Genomic DNA, 19,121 nt, shown 5'->3' on the forward strand with positions numbered 1-19,121 from the left:
CTTTGGGTTTGCTCGGCTCTCGAATCCGTAATGGCGGTTGTGGTGCTTGTTTCCGGCATTGTTAGGGGTGTATAAAGGATTCAAAAAGATTTAAATGGAGTATTACCTCGGTAGAAGCTTTTCTATGTTGTTGTCGCTCAATTTTGATCACCATATGCACCATGTCATCCAACTCAACATAATGTTGCATTTCAACAATGTTTGCTATTTCAGAATTTAAACCTGCCAAAAACCGAGCCATAGTCGCCTCACGGTCCTCAACTATGTTTGCACGCATCATGGACATCTCCATCTCCTTGAAATAGTCCTCAACGCCTCCTGTTGCCTGTTTCAAGGTTTGTAATTCTGAAATAAATCTCGATGATAGTGAGAAGGAACAAATCGTCTTCGCATGATACGCTTCATATCTTCCCATGTTCTCACTAGACCTTCACCAGACGTCATCGACTAATCAAGAATTGGTCCCACCATACCAAAGGCATAGTCAACAAACTCCATAGCTGCTAGTCGAACTTTTTTATGTTCTGAGTAGTTATAACACTCAAAAACGTGTTCAACCTTGCTTTCCCATGTCAGATAAGCATCTGGATCTGAACGTCCCTGAAAAGAAGGTATGGCAACTGTAATGTTAGAAATATTATCATCAACTGTGCGTCCTGGTCGTTGATTCACCCTTGGTGAATGTTCAATGTCATTTTCATCATTATGTTCATTATGGACAGATTGTGAACCACCCCCTTCAATCTTGTCCAAACGAGAGTGTATAGGCTCTAATGCATTTTCTAATAGACGTTGCAAGGTGCGAGTAATAGCTTGCATTTGCAAATTTGGTGGTTGATCTCCACCACGACTACGATCTTCTGATCCTGTCATCTAAAGCAACACACAAAAATATAGATAATGAGTTAAGTAAAACAAAAGTAAAAGTCCTCACAGCACACTCTCAAAACCTCTCAGTTTTCACTCCAAAGAACTGTGCACTCTAAAATAGCACTCAGCGCTCGTGTTTCACTCGGGAGAATGCGTGAATGACTCTTTTTGTCTCCCCTTCTGTTCTCACAACGCTCAATGCCTTTTTCCCTCACAATTTCTCGTGTTTTTAGTTCTTTAAAGGACTAATCCAACATTTCAAAACCTGTTATAATTGTGTTGGCTATAAGGAAAACACACGGTTAGAGAGAGAGAGAAAAAAAATAAATAAACAAAGGGAAAGGATAAGAAAAAAGTAAAAGGATAAGAAAATAAAATAAACAAAGGAAAAAGGATGGAATTTAAATAATTTTAGTTTCTTACTGCAAAGAAGTGCTTTACAACGTTCCTAGCTCCGAACAAATAAGAATAGTTCGTTTCGGTTGATATCCAAGCACTTCGCAATTACAGAGTACAAAACTAAACATTATTCAACATAACAAAACACACTTTTTTTTTCTTTCCCAAACTTGATAAATTTCAATTCCTCCTTTATTTTTTTATTTTTTTTATTTTTGAATCTGATTTTTCTTTCTCTTTTTTGTTGTTTTTTTTTGAATTTTGAAACCGATATATATATATATTTTGTTTTGAATTTCGAATTTTCTTGTTGGAGAAGAAAAGTACAACAATTCCAACCTATGCTCGAGATACCGGATGATACGATGTAGCCTAACGAAATGACTATCTTCGTATGTTACGGATCTAGGAATGTTGTAAGCACGTTCCTGCAACAAGAAAACAAAGAAGGAATTAAAGAAATAATCATGGTAAAATATGGGTAAAATAAAAGAACAAAATGGAAGGAAAATGAAGTTGTTGGCGTTTAAAACAAAAAGAAATTCAATCGGTGAAGTCGAGCGCTTCATGAACGCCAAGGCAGCAACTTGAGTGTTCAACAATGGCAAAGTAGTCGTTGGAATAGAATAACGTTAAACTCGAAAGAACTTGCACAATCTCTCGAGCAAACCCGAATCGAATCATTCAACGTCAAAAGGATTGGACCCTCTAGATAGCGATCTAGGAACCCAAGTATCAAGAAAATTTGACACAACAAACTAAGTCCGAAATGCCAAGGAAAGTTCAATGAAGAACCGAAATTGAGAGAAATTCTCAAACGTAATTGTTTTCATAAATCATCTAACTTGAATACATCATTTTAATATGTATTTATAAGTACAAAAGAGGGTGTTGAATGGAAATTCGTGGCTGTAATCAAAGGGTTTAAAATAAGGAGTTATAACTCCTTTTGGCGTCATTTTAATAACAACCATACATTTAAATTTCAAACGACAACCTCCTTGTTCTTATCCTTGTATATTCGGCTACACATGCACACACACACTCTTGTGCACAAGCGGTCATGTGCTCCTCACATGTTTGGATGCCTCATGGGTTGCCACAAATGCATAGGACACTTGCCATTACATAGGACACGTTTACTATACGGACTCGTCAATGGAGTTGAGCTGGTGGAGCTGAGTTTGAGCTAGCTAGAAATGTATTGAGCTGAAATGAGCTAGAAACAATCTTTCAGAACTATTTCGAGCTGAGATGAGCTGCATGCACATATTTGAGCTTCAACCGAGCTAGAAATGATATCTTAAGTCTGCTTGTCCATTACGTTTCCTTATGGTAAACAAAACAAACATGCATTAAAGTAATGCAAACTTATTGAAAACTTATTAACAAGCTGTAAACATAATGCAAACTTATTCATTAAAACACAAACAACATCAAATCAATACCAAAACATACTTAAATACACACATAATACATAGTAGAACCTAAATACGTCACATATCAGCATGCAACATGTTATAAAGCCTATGTTCTAAGGCATGAACATGATCGAATAAATCTGGAATCGTAGCACAAGTAAGGAACAAGGCTTCCCTAAATTGCTTTGCCCTAGATCGAGTAATAGGTCCTAATGGTAAGACCTCCGGATCAGTTTGCTTTGTTGTTGTGAGCGTGCGCACATCATCCCCCCTTCTGGAAAAGGATTTGTCCTCAAATCTGTAGAATCATCATAAGGGGTTAAATCAGATCCATTAAATGTGGCACTCACATTGTATTCTCCCGACAAGTCTAACTTGTAGGCGTTGTCATTCACTTTCTCCAACACCTGAAAAGGACCATCACCATGCAGTAATGACTTGGACCGCCTGGTCGGAAATCGTTCCTTTGAAATGAACCCAAACCCAATCTCCCACATCGAAGGTGACTCGCTTTACGCCCTTGTTTGCTTGCTTTGTATCTTGTTGAGTCCTTCGTTCGAGGTTCTCCTTAACTTTGTTGATGCAATTTCTTCACGTTCTCGCTTTTGCTTTACCGTCCTCGTTCATCACACATTCTGCGGCAAAGGCAACATATCTAGAGGCGTAATAGGATTAAAGCCATAAACAACCTCAAAAGGTGACATCTTAGTAGCGAGAATGTACAAAGATGGTTATAAGCGAATTCAACGTGTGGCAAACAATCTTCCCAAGTTTTGATGTTCTTTTTAATGATGGATCGAAGTAAAGTAGATAAAACTCTGTTAACAACCTCAGTTTGCCCATCAGTCTGGGGATGACAAGTAGTAGAAAACATAAGTTTCGTACCTAGTTTGCTCCAAAGAGTCCTCCAAAAATGACTCAAAAACTTCACATCCCTGTCAGAAACAATCGACCTAGGAATACCATGTAATCGTACAACATCTTTAAATAACAAGTTAGCCACATTAACAGCATCATCAGTCTTATGGCATGAAATGAAATGTGCCATCTTCGAGAATCTATCAACCACAACAAATATACTATCTCGACCTGTTCTAGTTTGAGGTAATCCCAAAATAAAGTCCATTGAAATATCAGTCCAAGGGTATTCAGGAATAGGTAAAGGTAAGTACATACCATGTGGTGAAACCTTCGATTTTGCTTTCTTACATGTCACACAACGTTCACAGTAGCGTTCAACGTCCCGGCGCATCTTAGGCCAGAAAAGATGCTCTTTTAAGGTGTGTAACGTTTTAGTGACCCCAAAATGACCCATCAATCCACCTTCATGTGCTTCACGGATCGGATATCACGCATTGAACCTGTGGAATGCATATCCTGCTTTCTTTGAAAAGATATCCATCATGCACAGTAGAATTTTCCATCCGCACCTTTCTCACAAGCATTATACTTATCGCAAAAATCATGATCATCAGAGTATAACTCTCGAATATATGCAAATCCAATCAAATGTGAATCAAGATAACTCAATAGTACATATCTGCGTGATAATGCATCAGCAACGACATTATCTTTCCCTTTTTTGTATCGAATGACATAAGGAAAAGATTCTAAGAATTCAACCCATTTAGCATGTCGTTTGTTCAATTTATCTTTGACACGTGATATATCGTAAAGCCTCGTGGTCAGTGTGGATCACAAACTCCTTAGGCAACAAGTAATGCTGCCATGTCTCCAATGCCCGAATCAGTGCATACATCTCTTTATCATAAACCGGATAATTCAATGTTGCTCCACTCAGTTTCTCGCTAAAATATGCAACGGACCTCTTTTCCTGTATTAAAACTGCGCCTATACCAACTCCAGAAGCATCACATTCAATTTCAAAAGTTTTATCAAAGTCAGGTGAGGCTAACACTGGTGCTTTTGTTAAACAATCCTTAATTTTCAGAAAGGCATCTTCTTGTTCTTTACCCCACAAGAAGCTGGAATTCTTTTTAATAATTCCTTAAAGGTCTGTAATAATAAACGAAGTTAGGAACAAACCGTCGATAAAAACTAGCTAAACCATGAAATGATCTAACCCGAGTAATCGATGTCGGTCGTGGCCATTCTGAATTGCCTTTATTTTCTCATGATCAACTTCAACACCACATGCACTCACAATGTAACCAAGAAATGTAAGTGCAAGACAAAACACACATTTCTCTACGTTACCATACAATCTTTCTTTTCTCAAAGTCATGCAATCTGACTCTCGGATGTTCTACGTGATCCCGCAAAGTCTTGCTATAAACTAAAATGTCATCAAAGTACACAACACAAAACTTTCCAATAAAAGATCGCAGAACATGATTCATTAGTCGCATAAAAGTACTAGGTGCATTACTTAAACCAAAAGGCATCACTAACCATTCATACAAACCTAGGTTTGTTTTGAAGGTCGCTTCCATTCGTCGCCTTCTCGCATGCGAATCGATGATATCCACTCTTCAAGTCAATTTTGGAGAAGATGACGGCTCATAAAGCTCGTCCAACATGTCATCAAGTCTAGGAATAGGATGACGATACTTAATTGTAATTTGATTCACACTCTACAATCTCGCACATCCTCCAAGACCTATCTATCTTGGTACTAACAACACCTAACAACCTTTGGACTCGGACTTTCTCGAATATAACCCTTGTCCATCAATTACGCAACTTGCCTTTGAAGCTCTTTCGTCTCTTGAGGTTAGTATGATAATCTGTCGATTTGGAATGGTAGCACCGGAATGAAATCAATCGGTGCTCAATGCCACGAAGAGGTGGTAATCCTTCTGTGTTTCTTTCTAAACACATCCTCAAACTCTTGCAAAAGGGACACAATCGATGCAGGCAAATCAGCAGGGAACTCAGCCAATAAACAATGATCTTTAAATATTAAAATAAACAAGGATTGGTGAGAGGAAAGACATTTCCTGATTTCTCGACTGCTTGCATATACGCTCATCTTTTTCTTCTCCTTTGCAACTTCCTTACTCTTTTTCAAGCTTGCTTGATCTTTAATTACTTGACTCGGTGTCAAAGGAGCCAAAATAATCTTCTTACCTGCATGCATAAAAGAATATCGATTTGTAAAACCATCATGCATTGCCCTCTTGTCATACTACCAAGGGCGCCCCAAAAGAAGGTGAGTAGCATCCATCGACACAACATCACAAAGGACCTCGTCCTTGTAGTTTCCAATTGAAAACGGTACAACCACTTGTTTCGTCACTTTAAGTTCTCCACCGTCATTCAACCACTGCAACTTGTACGTATTCGGATGCTTTGTCGTCTTAAGACCTAATCTGTCAACCATCATTGAACTAGCAACATTAGTACAACTACCGCTATCAATAATCACAACACATACCTTATCTTGAACCTTGCATTGTGTGTGAAAGATAGTCTCACGTTGTTGCTCGTCTTGCACCTGTTGCACATTCAAACTACGTTTGACAACTATGATCTCCATAACTTGACCAGATTCAGCAACTTCTAGGTCATTCTCTTCATCTTCTTTAGTCGGGAGTTCATGTACATCTTCCTCAGAATCTGACTCGATCTCTCCATCTTCTCGCATCAACATAACCCTCCGATTAGGACAACGGCTAGCAACATGTCCTCTACCAAGGCACTTAAAGCATCGAATATCTCTTGATCGCTCGGTGCCACCATTGGTTGTTTGCCACGTCCATTATCGCAATGGGAGGCTTTGGTTTCTTTGGGTTTGCTCGCTCTCGAATCCGTAATGGCGGTTGTGGTGCTTGTTTCTGGCATTGTTAGGGGTGTATAAAGGATTCAAAAAGATTTAAATGGAGTATTACCTCGGTAGAAGCTTTTCTATGTTGTTGTCGCTCAATTTTGATCACCATATGCACCATGTCATCCAACTCAACATAATGTTGCATTTCAACAATGTTTGCTATTTCGAATTTAAACACGCTTAAAACCGAGCCATAGTCGCCTCACGGTCCTCAACTATGTTTGCACGCATCATGGACATCTCCATCTCCTTGAAATAGTCCTCAACGCTCCTGTTGCCCTGTTTCAAGGTTTGTAATTTCTGAAATAAATCTCGATGATAGTGAGAAGGAACAAATCGTCTTCGCATGATACGCTTCATATCTTCCCATGTTCTCACTAGACCTTCACCTGTACGTCATCGACTAATCGATAATTGGTCCCACCATACCAAAGGCATAGTCAACAAACTCCATAGTCGCTAGTCGAACTTTTTATGTTACGAGTAGTTATAACACTCAAAACGTGTTCAACCTTGCTTTCCCATGTCGGATAAGCATCTGGATCTGAACGTCCCTGAAAAGAAGGTATGGCAACTGTAATGTTAGAAATATTATCATCAATCGTAAGCGTCACGGTCGTTGATTCACCCTTGGTGAATGTTCAATGTCATTTTCATCATTATGTTCATTATGGATGATTGTGAACCACCCCTTCAATCTTGTCCAAGCGAGTGTATAGGCTCTAATGCATTTTCTAATAGGCGTTGCAAGGTGCGAGTAATAGCTTGCATTTGCAAATTTGGTGGTTGATCTCCACCACGACTACGATCTTCCGATCCTGTCATCTAAAGCAACACACAAAATATAGATAATGAGTTAAGTAAAACAAAAGTAAAAGTCCTCACAAGACACTCTCAAAACCTCTCGCCACTCCAAAGAACTGTGTACTCTAAAATAGCACTTTCAGCTTCGTGTTTCACTTTCGGGAGAATGCGTGAATGACTCTTTTGTCTCCCCTACATTCTCACAACTCAATGCCTTTTTCCCTCACAATTTCTCGTGTTTTAGTTCTTTAAAGGACTAATCCAACATTTCAAAACCTGTTATAATTGTGTTGGCTATAAGGAAAACACAGTTAGAGAGAGAGAAAAATAAATAAACAAAGGAAAGGATAAGAAAAAGTAAAAGGATAAGAAAATAAAATAAACAAAGGAAAAAGGATGGAATTTAAATAATTTTAGTTTCTTACTGCAAAGAAGTGCTTTACAACGTTCCTAGCTCCGAACAAATAAGAATAGTTCGTTTCGGTTGATATCCAAGCACTTCGCAATTACAGAGTACAAAACTAAACATTATTCAACATAACAAAACACACTTTTTTTTTCTTTCCCAAACTTGATAAATTTCAATTCCTCCTTTATTTTTTTATTTTTTTTATTTTTGAATCTGATTTTTCTTTCTCTTTTTGTTGTTGTTTTTTTTTTTGAATTTTTGAAACTGATATATATATATATTTTTGTTTTGAATTTCGAATTTTCTTGTTGGAGAAGAAAAGTACAACAATTCCAACCTATGCTCAGATACCAGATGATACGATGTAGCCTAACGAAACAGACTATCTTCGTATGTTACGGATCTAGGAATGTTGTAAGCACGTTCCTGCAACAAGAAAACAGCAAGGAATTAAAGAAATAATCATGGTAAAATATGGGTAAAATAAAAGAACAAAAATGGAAGGAAAATGAAGTTGTTGGCGTTTAAAACAAAAAGAAATTCAATCGGTGAAGTCGAACGCTTCATGAACGGCCAAGGCAGCAACTTGAGTGTTCAACAATGGCAAAGTAGTCGTTGGAATAGAATAACGTTAAACTCGAAAGAACTTGCACAATCTACTGAGCAAACCCGAATCGAATCTGTTCAACGTCAAAAAGGATTGGACCCTCTAGATAGCGATCTAGGAACCCGAAGTATCAAGAAAATTTGACACAACAAACTAAGTCTGAAATGCCAAGGAAAGTTCAATGAAGAACCGAAATTGAGAGAAATTCTCAAACGTAATTGTTTTCATAAATCATCTAACTTGAATACATCATTTTAATATGTATTTATAAGTACAAAAGAGGGTGTTGAATGGAAATTCGTGGCTGTAATCAAAGGGTTTAAAATAAGGAGTTATAACTCCTTTTGGCGTCATTTAATAACACCATACATTTAAATTTCAAACGACAACCTCCCTTGTTCTTATCCTTGTATATTCACTACACATGCACACACACACTCTTGTGCACAAGCGGTCATGTGCTCCTCACATGTTTGGATGCCTCATGGGCTGCCACAAATGCATAGGACACTTGCCATTACATAGGACACGTTTATTATACGGACTCGTCACCGGAGTTGAGTGGTGGAGCCGAGTTTGAGCTAGCTAGAAATGTATTGAGTGAAATGAGCTAGAAACAATCTTTCGAACTATTTCGAGTGAGATGAGTGCATGCACATATTTGAGCTTCAACCGAGCTAGAAATGATATCTTAAGTCATTGTCCATTACGTTTCCTTATGGTAAACAAAACAAACATGCATTAAAGTAATGCAAACTTATTGAAAACTTATTAACAAGTCAGTAAACATAATGCAAACTTATTCATTAAAACACAAACAACATCAAATCAATACCAAAACATACTTAAATACACACATAATACATAGTAGAACCTAAATACGTCACATATCAGCATGCAACATGTTATAAAGCCTATGTTCTAAGGCATGAACATGATCGAATAAATCTGGAATCGTAGCACAAGTAAGGAACAAGGCTTCCCTAAATTGCTTTGCCCTAGATCGAGTAATAGGTCCTAATGGTAAGACCTCCGGATCAGTTTGCTTTGTTGTTGTGAGCGTGCGCACATCATCCCCCCTTCTGGAAAAGGATTTGTCCTCAAATCTGTAGAATCATCATAAGGGGTTAAATCAGATCCATTAAATGTGGCACTCACATTGTATTCTCCCGACAAGTCTAACTTGTAGGCGTTGTCATTCACTTTCTCCAACACCTGAAAAGGACCATCACCATGCGGTAACAGCTTGGACCGCCTCTGGGCTGGAAATCGTTCCTTTCGGAAATGAACCCAAACCCAATCTCCCACATCGAAGGTGACTCGCTTTCTGCCCTTGTTTGCTTGCTTTGTATACTGTTGAGTCCTTCGTTCGAGGTTCTCCTTAACTTTGTTGATGCAATTTCTTCACGTGATTCGCTTTTGCTTTACCGTCCTGTTCATCACACGTTCTGCGGCAAAGGCAACATATCTAGAGGCGTAATAGGATTAAAGCCATAAACAACCTCAAAAGGTGACATCTTAGTAGCGAATGTACAGCATGGTTATAAGCGAATTCAACGTGTGGCAAACAATCTTCCCAAGTTTTGATGTTCTTTTAATGATGGATCAAGTAAAGTAGATAAAACTCATTAACAACCTCGGTTTGCCCATCGATGCAGGGATGACAAGTAGTAGAAAACATAAGTTTCGTACCTAGTTTGCTCCAAAGAGTCCTCCAAAATGACTCAAAACTTCACATCCTCATCGAAACAATCGACCTAGGAATACCATGTAATCGTACAACATCTTTAAATAACAAGTTAGCCACATTAACAAAGATCATCGGTCTTATGGCATGAAATGAAATGTGCCATCTTCGAGAATCTATCAACCACAACAAATATACTATCTCGACCTGTTCTAGTTTGAGGTAATCCCAAAATAAAGTCCATTGAAATATCAGTCCAAGGGTATTCAGGAATAGGTAAAGGTAAGTACATACCATGTGGTGAAACCTTGATTTTGCTTTCTTACATGTCACACAACGTTCACGATGGCGTTCAACGTCCGGCGCATCTTAGGCGGAAAAGATGCTCTTTTAAGGTGTGTAACGTTTTAGTGACCCCAAAATGACCCATCAATCCACCTTCATGTGCTTCACGGATCAAGATATCACGCATTGAACCACGTGGAATGCATATCCTGCTTTTCTTTGAAAAGATATCCATCATGCCCGTAGAATTTTCCATCGCACCTTTCTCACAAGCATTATACTTATCGCAAAAATCATGATCATCGAGTATAACTCTCGAATATATGCAAATCCAATCAAATGTGAATCAAGATAACTCAATAGTACATATCTGCGTGATAATGCATCAAGAACGACATTATCTTTCCCTTTTTGTATCGAATGACATAAGGAAAAGATTCTAAGAATTCAACCCATTTAGCATGTCGTTTGTTCAATTTATCTTGACACATGATATATCGTAAAGCCTCGTGGTCGGTGTGGATCACAAACTCCTTAGGCAACAAGTAATCTGCCATGTCTCCAATGCCCGAATCGGTGCATACATCTCTTTATCATAAACCGGATAATTCAATGTTGCTCCACTCGGTTTCTCGCTAAAATATGCAACGGACCTCTTTTCACGTATTAAAATCTGCGCCTATACCAACTCCGTAAGCATCACATTCAATTTCAAAAGTTTTATCAAAGTCGTGAGGCTAACACTTGGTGCTTTTGTTAAACAATCCTTAATTTTCGAAAGGCATCTTCTTGTTCTTTACCCCACAAGAAGTCGGAATTCTTTTAATAATTCGGTTAAGGGTCTTGTAATAGAACTGAAGTTAGGAACAAACCGTCGATAAAAACTAGCTAAACCATGAAATGATCTAACCTGAGTAATCGATGTCGGTCGTGGCCATTCTGAATTGCCTTTATTTTCTCATGATCAACTTCAACACCCCTGTGCACTCACAATGTAACCAAGAAATGTAAGTCTATCAGTACAAAACACACATTTCTCTACGTTACCATACAATCTTTCTTTTCTCAAAGTCTGCAATATGGCTCTCAGATGTTCTACGTGATCCTGCAAAGTCTTGCTATAAACTAAAATGTCATCAAAGTACACAACACAAAACTTTCCAATAAAAGATCGCAGAACATGATTCATTAGTCGCATAAAAGTACTAGGTGCATTACTTAAACCAAAAGGCATCACTAACCATTCATACAAACCTAGGTTTGTTTTGAAGGTCGCCTTCCATTAAATCGCCTTCTCGCATGCGAATCGATGATATCCACTCTTCAAGTCAATTTTGGAGAAGATGACGGCTCATAAAGCTCGTCCAACATGTCATCAAGTCTAGGAATAGGATGACGATACTTAATTGTAATTTGATTCACGACTCTACAATCTCGCACATCCTCCAAGACCTATCTATCTTGGTACTAACAACACCGAACAACCTTTGGACTCGGACTTTCTCGAATATAACCCTTGTCCATCAATTACGCAACTTGCCTTTGAAGCTCTTTCGTCTCTTGAGGTTAGTATGATAATCTGTCGATTTGGAATGGTAGCACCGGAATGAAATCAATCTGGTGCTCAATGCCACGAAGAGGTGGTAATCCCTTCTGTTTCTTTGAAACACATCCTCAAACTCTTGCAAAGGGACACAATCGATGCGAGCAAATCAGCGGGAACTCGGCCAATAAACAATGATCTTTAAATATTAAAATAAACAAGGATTGGTGAGAGGAAAGACATTTCTGATTTCTCATTGCTTGCATATCGCTCATCTTTTCTTCTCCTTTGCAACTTCCTTACTCTTTTCAAGCTTGCTTGATCTTTAATTACTTGACTTCGGTGTCAAAGGAGCCAAAATAATCTTCTTACTGCATGCATAAAGAATATCGATTTGTAAAACCATCATGCATTGCCCTCTTGTCATACTACCAAGGCGCCCCAAAAGAAGGTGAGTAGCATCCATCGACACAACATCACAAAGGACCTCGTCCTTGTAGTTTCCAATTGAAAACGGTACAACCACTTGTTTCGTCACTTTAAGTTCTCCACCGTCATTCAACCACTGCAACTTGTACGTATTCGGATGCTTTGTCGTCTTAAGACCTAATCTGTCAACCATCATTGAACTAGCAACATTAGTACAACTACCGCTATCAATAATCACAACACATACCTTATCTTGAACCTTGCATTGTGTGTGAAAGATAGTCTCACGTTGTTGCTCGTCTTGCACCTGTTGCACATTCAAACTACGTTTGACAACTATGATCTCCATAACTTGACCAGATTCAGCAACTTCTAGGTCATTCTCTTCATCTTCTTTAGTCGGGAGTTCATGTACATCTTCCTCAGAATCTGACTCGATCTCTCCATCTTCTCGCATCAACATAACCCTCCGATTAGGACACTGGCTAGCAACATGTCCTCTACCAAGGCACTTAAAGCACTGAATATCTCTTGATCGCTCGGTGCCACCATTGGTTGTTTGCCACGTCCATTATCGCAATGGGAGGCTTTGGTTTGCTTTGGGTTTGCACGCTCTCGAATCCGTAATGGCGGTTGTGGTGCTTGTTTCCTGGCATTGTTAGGGGTGTATAAAGGATTCGAAAAAGATTTAAATGGAGTATTACCTCGAGTAGAAGCTTTTCTATGTTGTTGTCGCTCAATTTTGATCACCATATGCACCATGTCATCCAACTCAACATAATGTTGCATTTCAACAATGTTTGCTATTTCAGAATTTAAACCTGCCAAAAACCGAGCCATAGTCGCCTCACGGTCCTCAACTATGTTTGCACGCATCATGGACATCTCCATCTCCTTGAAATAGTCCTCAACGCTCCTGTTGCCCTGTTTCAAGGTTTGTAATTTCTGAAATAAATCTCGATGATAGTGAGAAGGAACAAATCGTCTTCGCATGATACGCTTCATATCTTCCCATGTTCTCACTAGACCTTCACCTGTACGTCATCGACTAATCAGTAATTGGTCCCACCATACCAGTGCATAGTCAACAAACTCCATAGCTGCTAGTCGAACTTTTTTATGTTCTGAGTAGTTATAACACTCAAAAACGTGTTCAACCTTGCTTTCCCATGTCAGATAAGCATCTGGATCTGAACGTCCCTGAAAAGAAGGTATGGCAACTGTAATGTTAGAAATATTATCATCAATCGTATGCGTCACAGTCGTTGATTCACCCTTGGTGAATGTTCAATGTCATTTTCATCATTATGTTCATTATGGATGATTGTGAACCACCCCTTCAATCTTGTCCAAGCGAGAGTGTATAGGCTCTAATGCATTTTCTAATAGGCGTTGCAAGGTGCGAGTAATAGCTTGCATTTGCAAATTTGGTGGTTGATCTCCACCACGACTACGATCTTCTGATCCTGTCATCTAAAGCAACACACAAAAATATAGATAATGAGTTAAGTAAAACAAAAGTAAAAGTCCTCACAAACACTCTCAAAACCTCTCGGTTTCACTCCAAAGAACTGTGCACTCTAAAATAGCACTCAGCGCTCGTGTTTCACTCGGGAGAATGCGTGAATGACTCTTTTTGTCTCCCCTTCTGTTCTCACAACGCTCAATGCCTTTTTCCCTCACAATTTCTCGTGTTTTTAGTTCTTTAAAGGACTAATCCAACATTTCAAAACCTGTTATAATTGTGTTGGCTATAAGGAAAACACACGGTTAGAGAGAGAGAGAAAAAAAATAAATAAACAAAGGGAAAGGATAAGAAAAAAGTAAAAGGATAAGAAAATAAAATAAACAAAGGAAAAAGGATGGAATTTAAATAATTTTAGTTTCTTACTGCAAAGAAGTGCTTTACAACGTTCCTAGCTCCGAACAAATAAGAATAGTTCGTTTCGGTTGATATCCAAGCACTTCGCAATTACAGAGTACAAAACTAAACATTATTCAACATAACAAAACACACTTTTTTTTTCTTTCCCAAACTTGATAAATTTCAATTCCTCCTTTATTTTTTATTTTTTTATTTTTGAATCGATTTTCTTTCTCTTTTTGTTGTTGTTTTTTTTGAATTTTTGAACCGATATATATATATATTTTTGTTTTGAATTTGAATTTTCTTGTTGGAGAAGAAAAGTACAACAATTCCAACCTATGCTCAGATACCGATGATACGATGTAGCCTAACGAAATGACTATCTTCGTATGTTACGGATCTAGGAATGTTGTAAGCACGTTCTGCAACAAGAAAACAACAAGGAATTAAAGAAATAATCATGGTAAAATATGGGTAAAATAAAAGAACAAAATGGAAGGAAAATGAAGTTGTTGGCGTTTAAAACAAAAAGAAATTCAATCGGTGAAGTCGAACGCTTCATGAACGGCCAAGGCAGCAACTTGAGTGTTCAACAATGGCAAAGTAGTCGTTGGAATAGAATAACGTTAAACTCGAAAGAACTTGCACAATCTACTGAGCAAACCCGAATCGAATCTGTTCAACGTCAAAAAGGATTGGACCCTCTAGATAGCGATCTAGGAACCCGAAGTATCAAGAAAATTTGACACAACAAACTAAGTCTGAAATGCCAAGGAAAGTTCAATGAAGAACCGAAATTGAGAGAAATTCTCAAACGTAATTGTTTTCATAAATCATCTAACCTGAATACATCATTTTAATATGTATTTATAAGTACAAAAGAGGGGTGTTGAATGGAAATTCGTGGCTGTAATCAAAAGGGTTTAAAATAAGGAGTTATAACTCCTTTTGGCGTCATTTAATAATAGCCATACATTTAAATTTCAAACGACAACCTCCTTGTTCTTATCCTTGTATATTCGACTACACATGCACACACACACTTGTGCACAAGCGGTCATGTGCTCCTCACATGTTTGGATGCCTCATGGGCTGCCACAAATGCATAGGACACTTGCCATTACATAGGACACGTTTCACCGCTACGGACTCGTCACCGGAGTTGAGTGGTGGAGCCGAGTTTGAGCTAGCTAGAAATGAATTGAGTGAAGAGCTAGAAACAATCTTTCAAAACTATTTCGAAATGAGATGAGTCAGATGCACATATTTGAGCTTCAACCGAGCTAGAAATGATATCTTAAGTCATGTCCATTACGTTTCCTTATGGTAAACAAAACAAACATGCATTAAAGTAATGCAAACTTATTGAAAACTTATTAACAAGCTGTAAACATAATGCAAACTTATTCATTAAAACACAAACAACATCAAATCAATACCAAAACATACTTAAATACACACATAATACATAGTAGAACCTAAATACGTCACATATCAGCATGCAACATGTTATAAAGCCTATGTTCTAAGGCATGAACATGATCGAATAAATCTGGAATCGTAGCACAAGTAAGGAACAAGGCTTCCCTGAATTTCTTTGCCCTAGATCGAGTAATAGGTCCTAATGGTAAGACCTCCAGATCAGTTTGCTTTGTTGGTGTGAGCGTGCGCACATCATTTTGGTTCTTGGAAGGCCCAGAACGAAGTCCATTGAAATGTCTACCCATGGAGCATCAGGAATAGGCAACAGGGTGTATAAACCATGCGGTTTGATTCGTGACTTTGCCTTCTTACAAGTGATGCAACGATCACATTTCCTTATTACGTCACGTTTCATTTTGGGCCAATAGAAATGTTCATGCAATATTGCTAAAGTTTTAGCAATTCCAAAGTGGCCCATAAGTCCTCCGCTATGAGCTTCTTCTACAAGGACGTTTCTCACAGAACTTTGAGGCACACAAAGCTTGCCTTCACGAAATAAATAGCCCTCATGCTGAAAGTACTTTTAACAAGTACCATGCGAACAAGACTCATAAATTTCACCAAAGTCGACATCGAGTTTATAAAGATCTTTGATAAATTCAAAACCAAGCAATTTAGAATCCATTAAATTGACAAGTCGTACCTTCGTGATAGAGCGTCGGCTACAACATTTTCCTTACCCTTTTATACTTGATCACGTCTTTAAACGACTCCAAATACTCCACCCACTTGGCATGACGTTTATTGAGCTTGGTTTGTCCCTTCAAATGCTTTAGAGCCTCGTGGTCCGAATGGATTACGAATTCCTTCGGCCATAAATAGTGTTGCCATGTTTCAAGACCTTGAATCAACGCATATAGTTCCTTATCATACGTTGGATAATTTAATGTAGCTCCGTTGAGCTTTTCACTAAAGTATGCAATAGGCCGTCCATCTTGCATCAAAGCAGCGCCAATGCCGATACCTGAAGCATCACACTCTATCTCGAATGTTTTGTTAAAATCAGGTAAAGACAACAGAGGGGCATTAGTTAAACATTCCTTAAGTTTAATAAAAGAATTCTCTTGTTCATCGGTCCAAACAAAAGGAGAGTTTTTCTTAATTATACTGTCAAGGGGCGAATGAGAACTAAAATTAGGCACAAACCTTCGGTAGAAGCTTGCCAACCCGTGAAAACTCCTCACTTGGTGATGTTTGTTGGACGCAGACCATTCGTTGATCGCCTTGACCTTTTTTGGTCAACTTCTAAACCACGAGCACTCACAACGAAACCTAGGAAAACAACTTCATTAGTGCAAAAGAACATTTTTTAAATTGGCATAAAGTACCTCTTTTCGCAACACTTCAAGCACCGCGTAGATGTTGAATATGATCCTCTAAACTTTTGCTATATACTAAAATATCATCAAAATACACAACACAAAATCTCCCAATGAGCGAACGTAAAACATAATTCATGAGGCGCATGAAAGTACTACGGCGTTGGTAAGTCCGAATGGCATTACCAACCATTCATACAAACCATACTTCGTTTTGAATGCGCTTTTCCATTCGTCTCCCTCCGCATTCGATTTGATGATACCCACTTTTTAAATCGATCTTCGAAAACAATTGGGCTCCACTAAGTTCATCAAGCATGTCGTCGAGGCGGGGAATAGGATGGTGATATTTTATTGTGATTTTGTTGATAGCGCGGCAGTCAACGCACATTCGCTAGGATCCATCCTTTTTAGGAACCAACAATACCGGAACCGCGCACGGACTTAAGCTTTCACGGATGTAGCCCTTCTCCATTAATTCGACTACTTGCTTTTCCAATTCCTTCGTTTCCTCAGGATTACTTCTATATGCTGGCCTATTTGGAATTGCAGCACCGAGCACAAAGTCGATTTGGTGCTCGATTCCTCGAATGGGAGGTAGGCCATTTGGCACTTCTTCGGGAAAAATATCTCCAAATTCCTGCAACAAAGAAACGATAGGAGTAGGCAAAGTATTTTCAAGTTCGTTAGTTTCAAATAAACACTCTTTGTACATAAGTACAAAGATGGGTTGCCTCGCTAACATCAATTTCTGAATCTCTCTTTTTCTAGCAAAAACACTTGTTTTTTCATTTTCACACTCTTGTTCTTTTTCTTTGGTCACTCTTGTTTTTATCTCGCTCTCATCATTCTTTTCTTTCTTTTTCTTTTCACTCTTTTTGTTTTTCTCGCTCAATAGATTGCTTCATTTTGAGTTGGTCTTCATGCACTTGCTTCGGTGTGAGAGGAGCTAATGTAACATTCCTTCCAAGGTGCTTAAATGAATATCGGTTTGTATAGCCGTCGTGGACTACTCGCCGGTCAAATTGCCAAGGACGCCCCAATAGCAAATGTCCCGCGTGCATTGGTACGACATCACAAACCACCTCATCTTGGTACTTGCCTATGGAAAACACCACCCTTGCTTGCTTCGTCACCTTGAGTTCGCCTCCGTCGTTTAGCCATTGTAGCTTGTAAGGAGTTGGATGCTTTGTGGTAGCTAAACCAAGTTTTTCAACAAGCAAAGAGCTTGCGACATTGGTGCAACTCCCTCCGTCAATAATCAAACTACATACCTTGCCTTGAACATGGCAACGGGTGTGAAAGATGTTGTCTCGTTGTTGTTCTTCCTCGGCTACTTGGATATCCAAGCTCCTTTTGACAACAAGTAATTCTCCTTCAACGGGCAGCTCGAGTTCTTCACCTTCCTCCATGGGAATTTCAGGCTCCTCCTCTTGTTCATCTTCGGACTCAATCTCGCCATTTGAACGAACCACCATCACTCGTCGATTAGGACATTGACTCGCAATGTGGCCTCTTCCTTGACACTTGAAACACTTGATATCGCGAGAATGATTCGAGACAGCCTCATTTTTATTTTTGCTAGCATCGGCACTTACTTGATTGGGTTTGGCAGCAACGAAAGGCTCCTTAGGCCGATTGGGGGCTTTGCTAGTCCCTTGAGCCCACTTGTTGGTAGAAGCCGTTGGATATGTTCGCGTGGGTCCTTTCCGTTTCAATTGTTTTTCAACTTTTATTGCCATATGCACCATGTCCATAACTTCTACATAGTGTTGAAGCTCGACGATATTGGCAATATCCCGATTTAGGCCGGCTAAAAATCTCGCCATTGTTGCTTCACAATCCTCCTCCACGTTGGCTCTTATCATAGCAATTTCCATGTCTTTATAGTAGTCCTCGACACTTCGGTTGCTTGTGTGAGATTTTGCAATCGTTGGTACAACTCCGATGGTAATAGGAGGAACAAAACGCTTGCGATAACGGCCTTCATTTCGCCCACGTGAGATAGGCCTCTCCCATTCCTCCTTGACTAGTCACCAATTGATCCCACCACACGATCGCATAGTCCGAGAATTCAATGGCAGCGAGCTTTACCTTTTTATTTTCCGAGTAGTTATGGCACTCAAAGACGAGTTCCATTTTCTTTTCCCACTCCAAGTAAGATTCGGGATCATTCTTCCCTTGAAACGGCGGAATAGACATCTTAATA

The 19,121-nt window shown here is 38.9% G+C and overlaps 1 protein-coding gene across 1 annotated transcript; it reads right to left on the bottom strand.

Annotated features, from left to right (window-relative positions):
* Window positions 1–12,700: 12,700 nt before the first annotated feature.
* On the bottom strand, window positions 12,701–18,792 carry LOC105763661 (uncharacterized). Its single transcript, XM_052633856.1, has 8 exons — window positions 17,842–18,792; window positions 17,340–17,552; window positions 16,740–16,838; window positions 16,274–16,633; window positions 15,835–16,104; window positions 13,577–13,717; window positions 13,319–13,444; window positions 12,701–13,168 (listed from the first exon to the last, which is right to left on the bottom strand). The coding sequence occupies exons 1-8, from the start codon at window positions 18,790–18,792 to the stop codon at window positions 12,701–12,703; spliced, it is 2,628 nt and encodes an 875-aa protein (XP_052489816.1).
* Between the last annotated feature and the right edge of the window lie 329 nt (window positions 18,793–19,121).

This window comes from Gossypium raimondii, chromosome 7 (assembly GCF_025698545.1).
Source record: "Gossypium raimondii isolate GPD5lz chromosome 7, ASM2569854v1, whole genome shotgun sequence".
Classification (NCBI taxonomy): Eukaryota; Viridiplantae; Streptophyta; class Magnoliopsida; order Malvales; family Malvaceae; genus Gossypium; species Gossypium raimondii.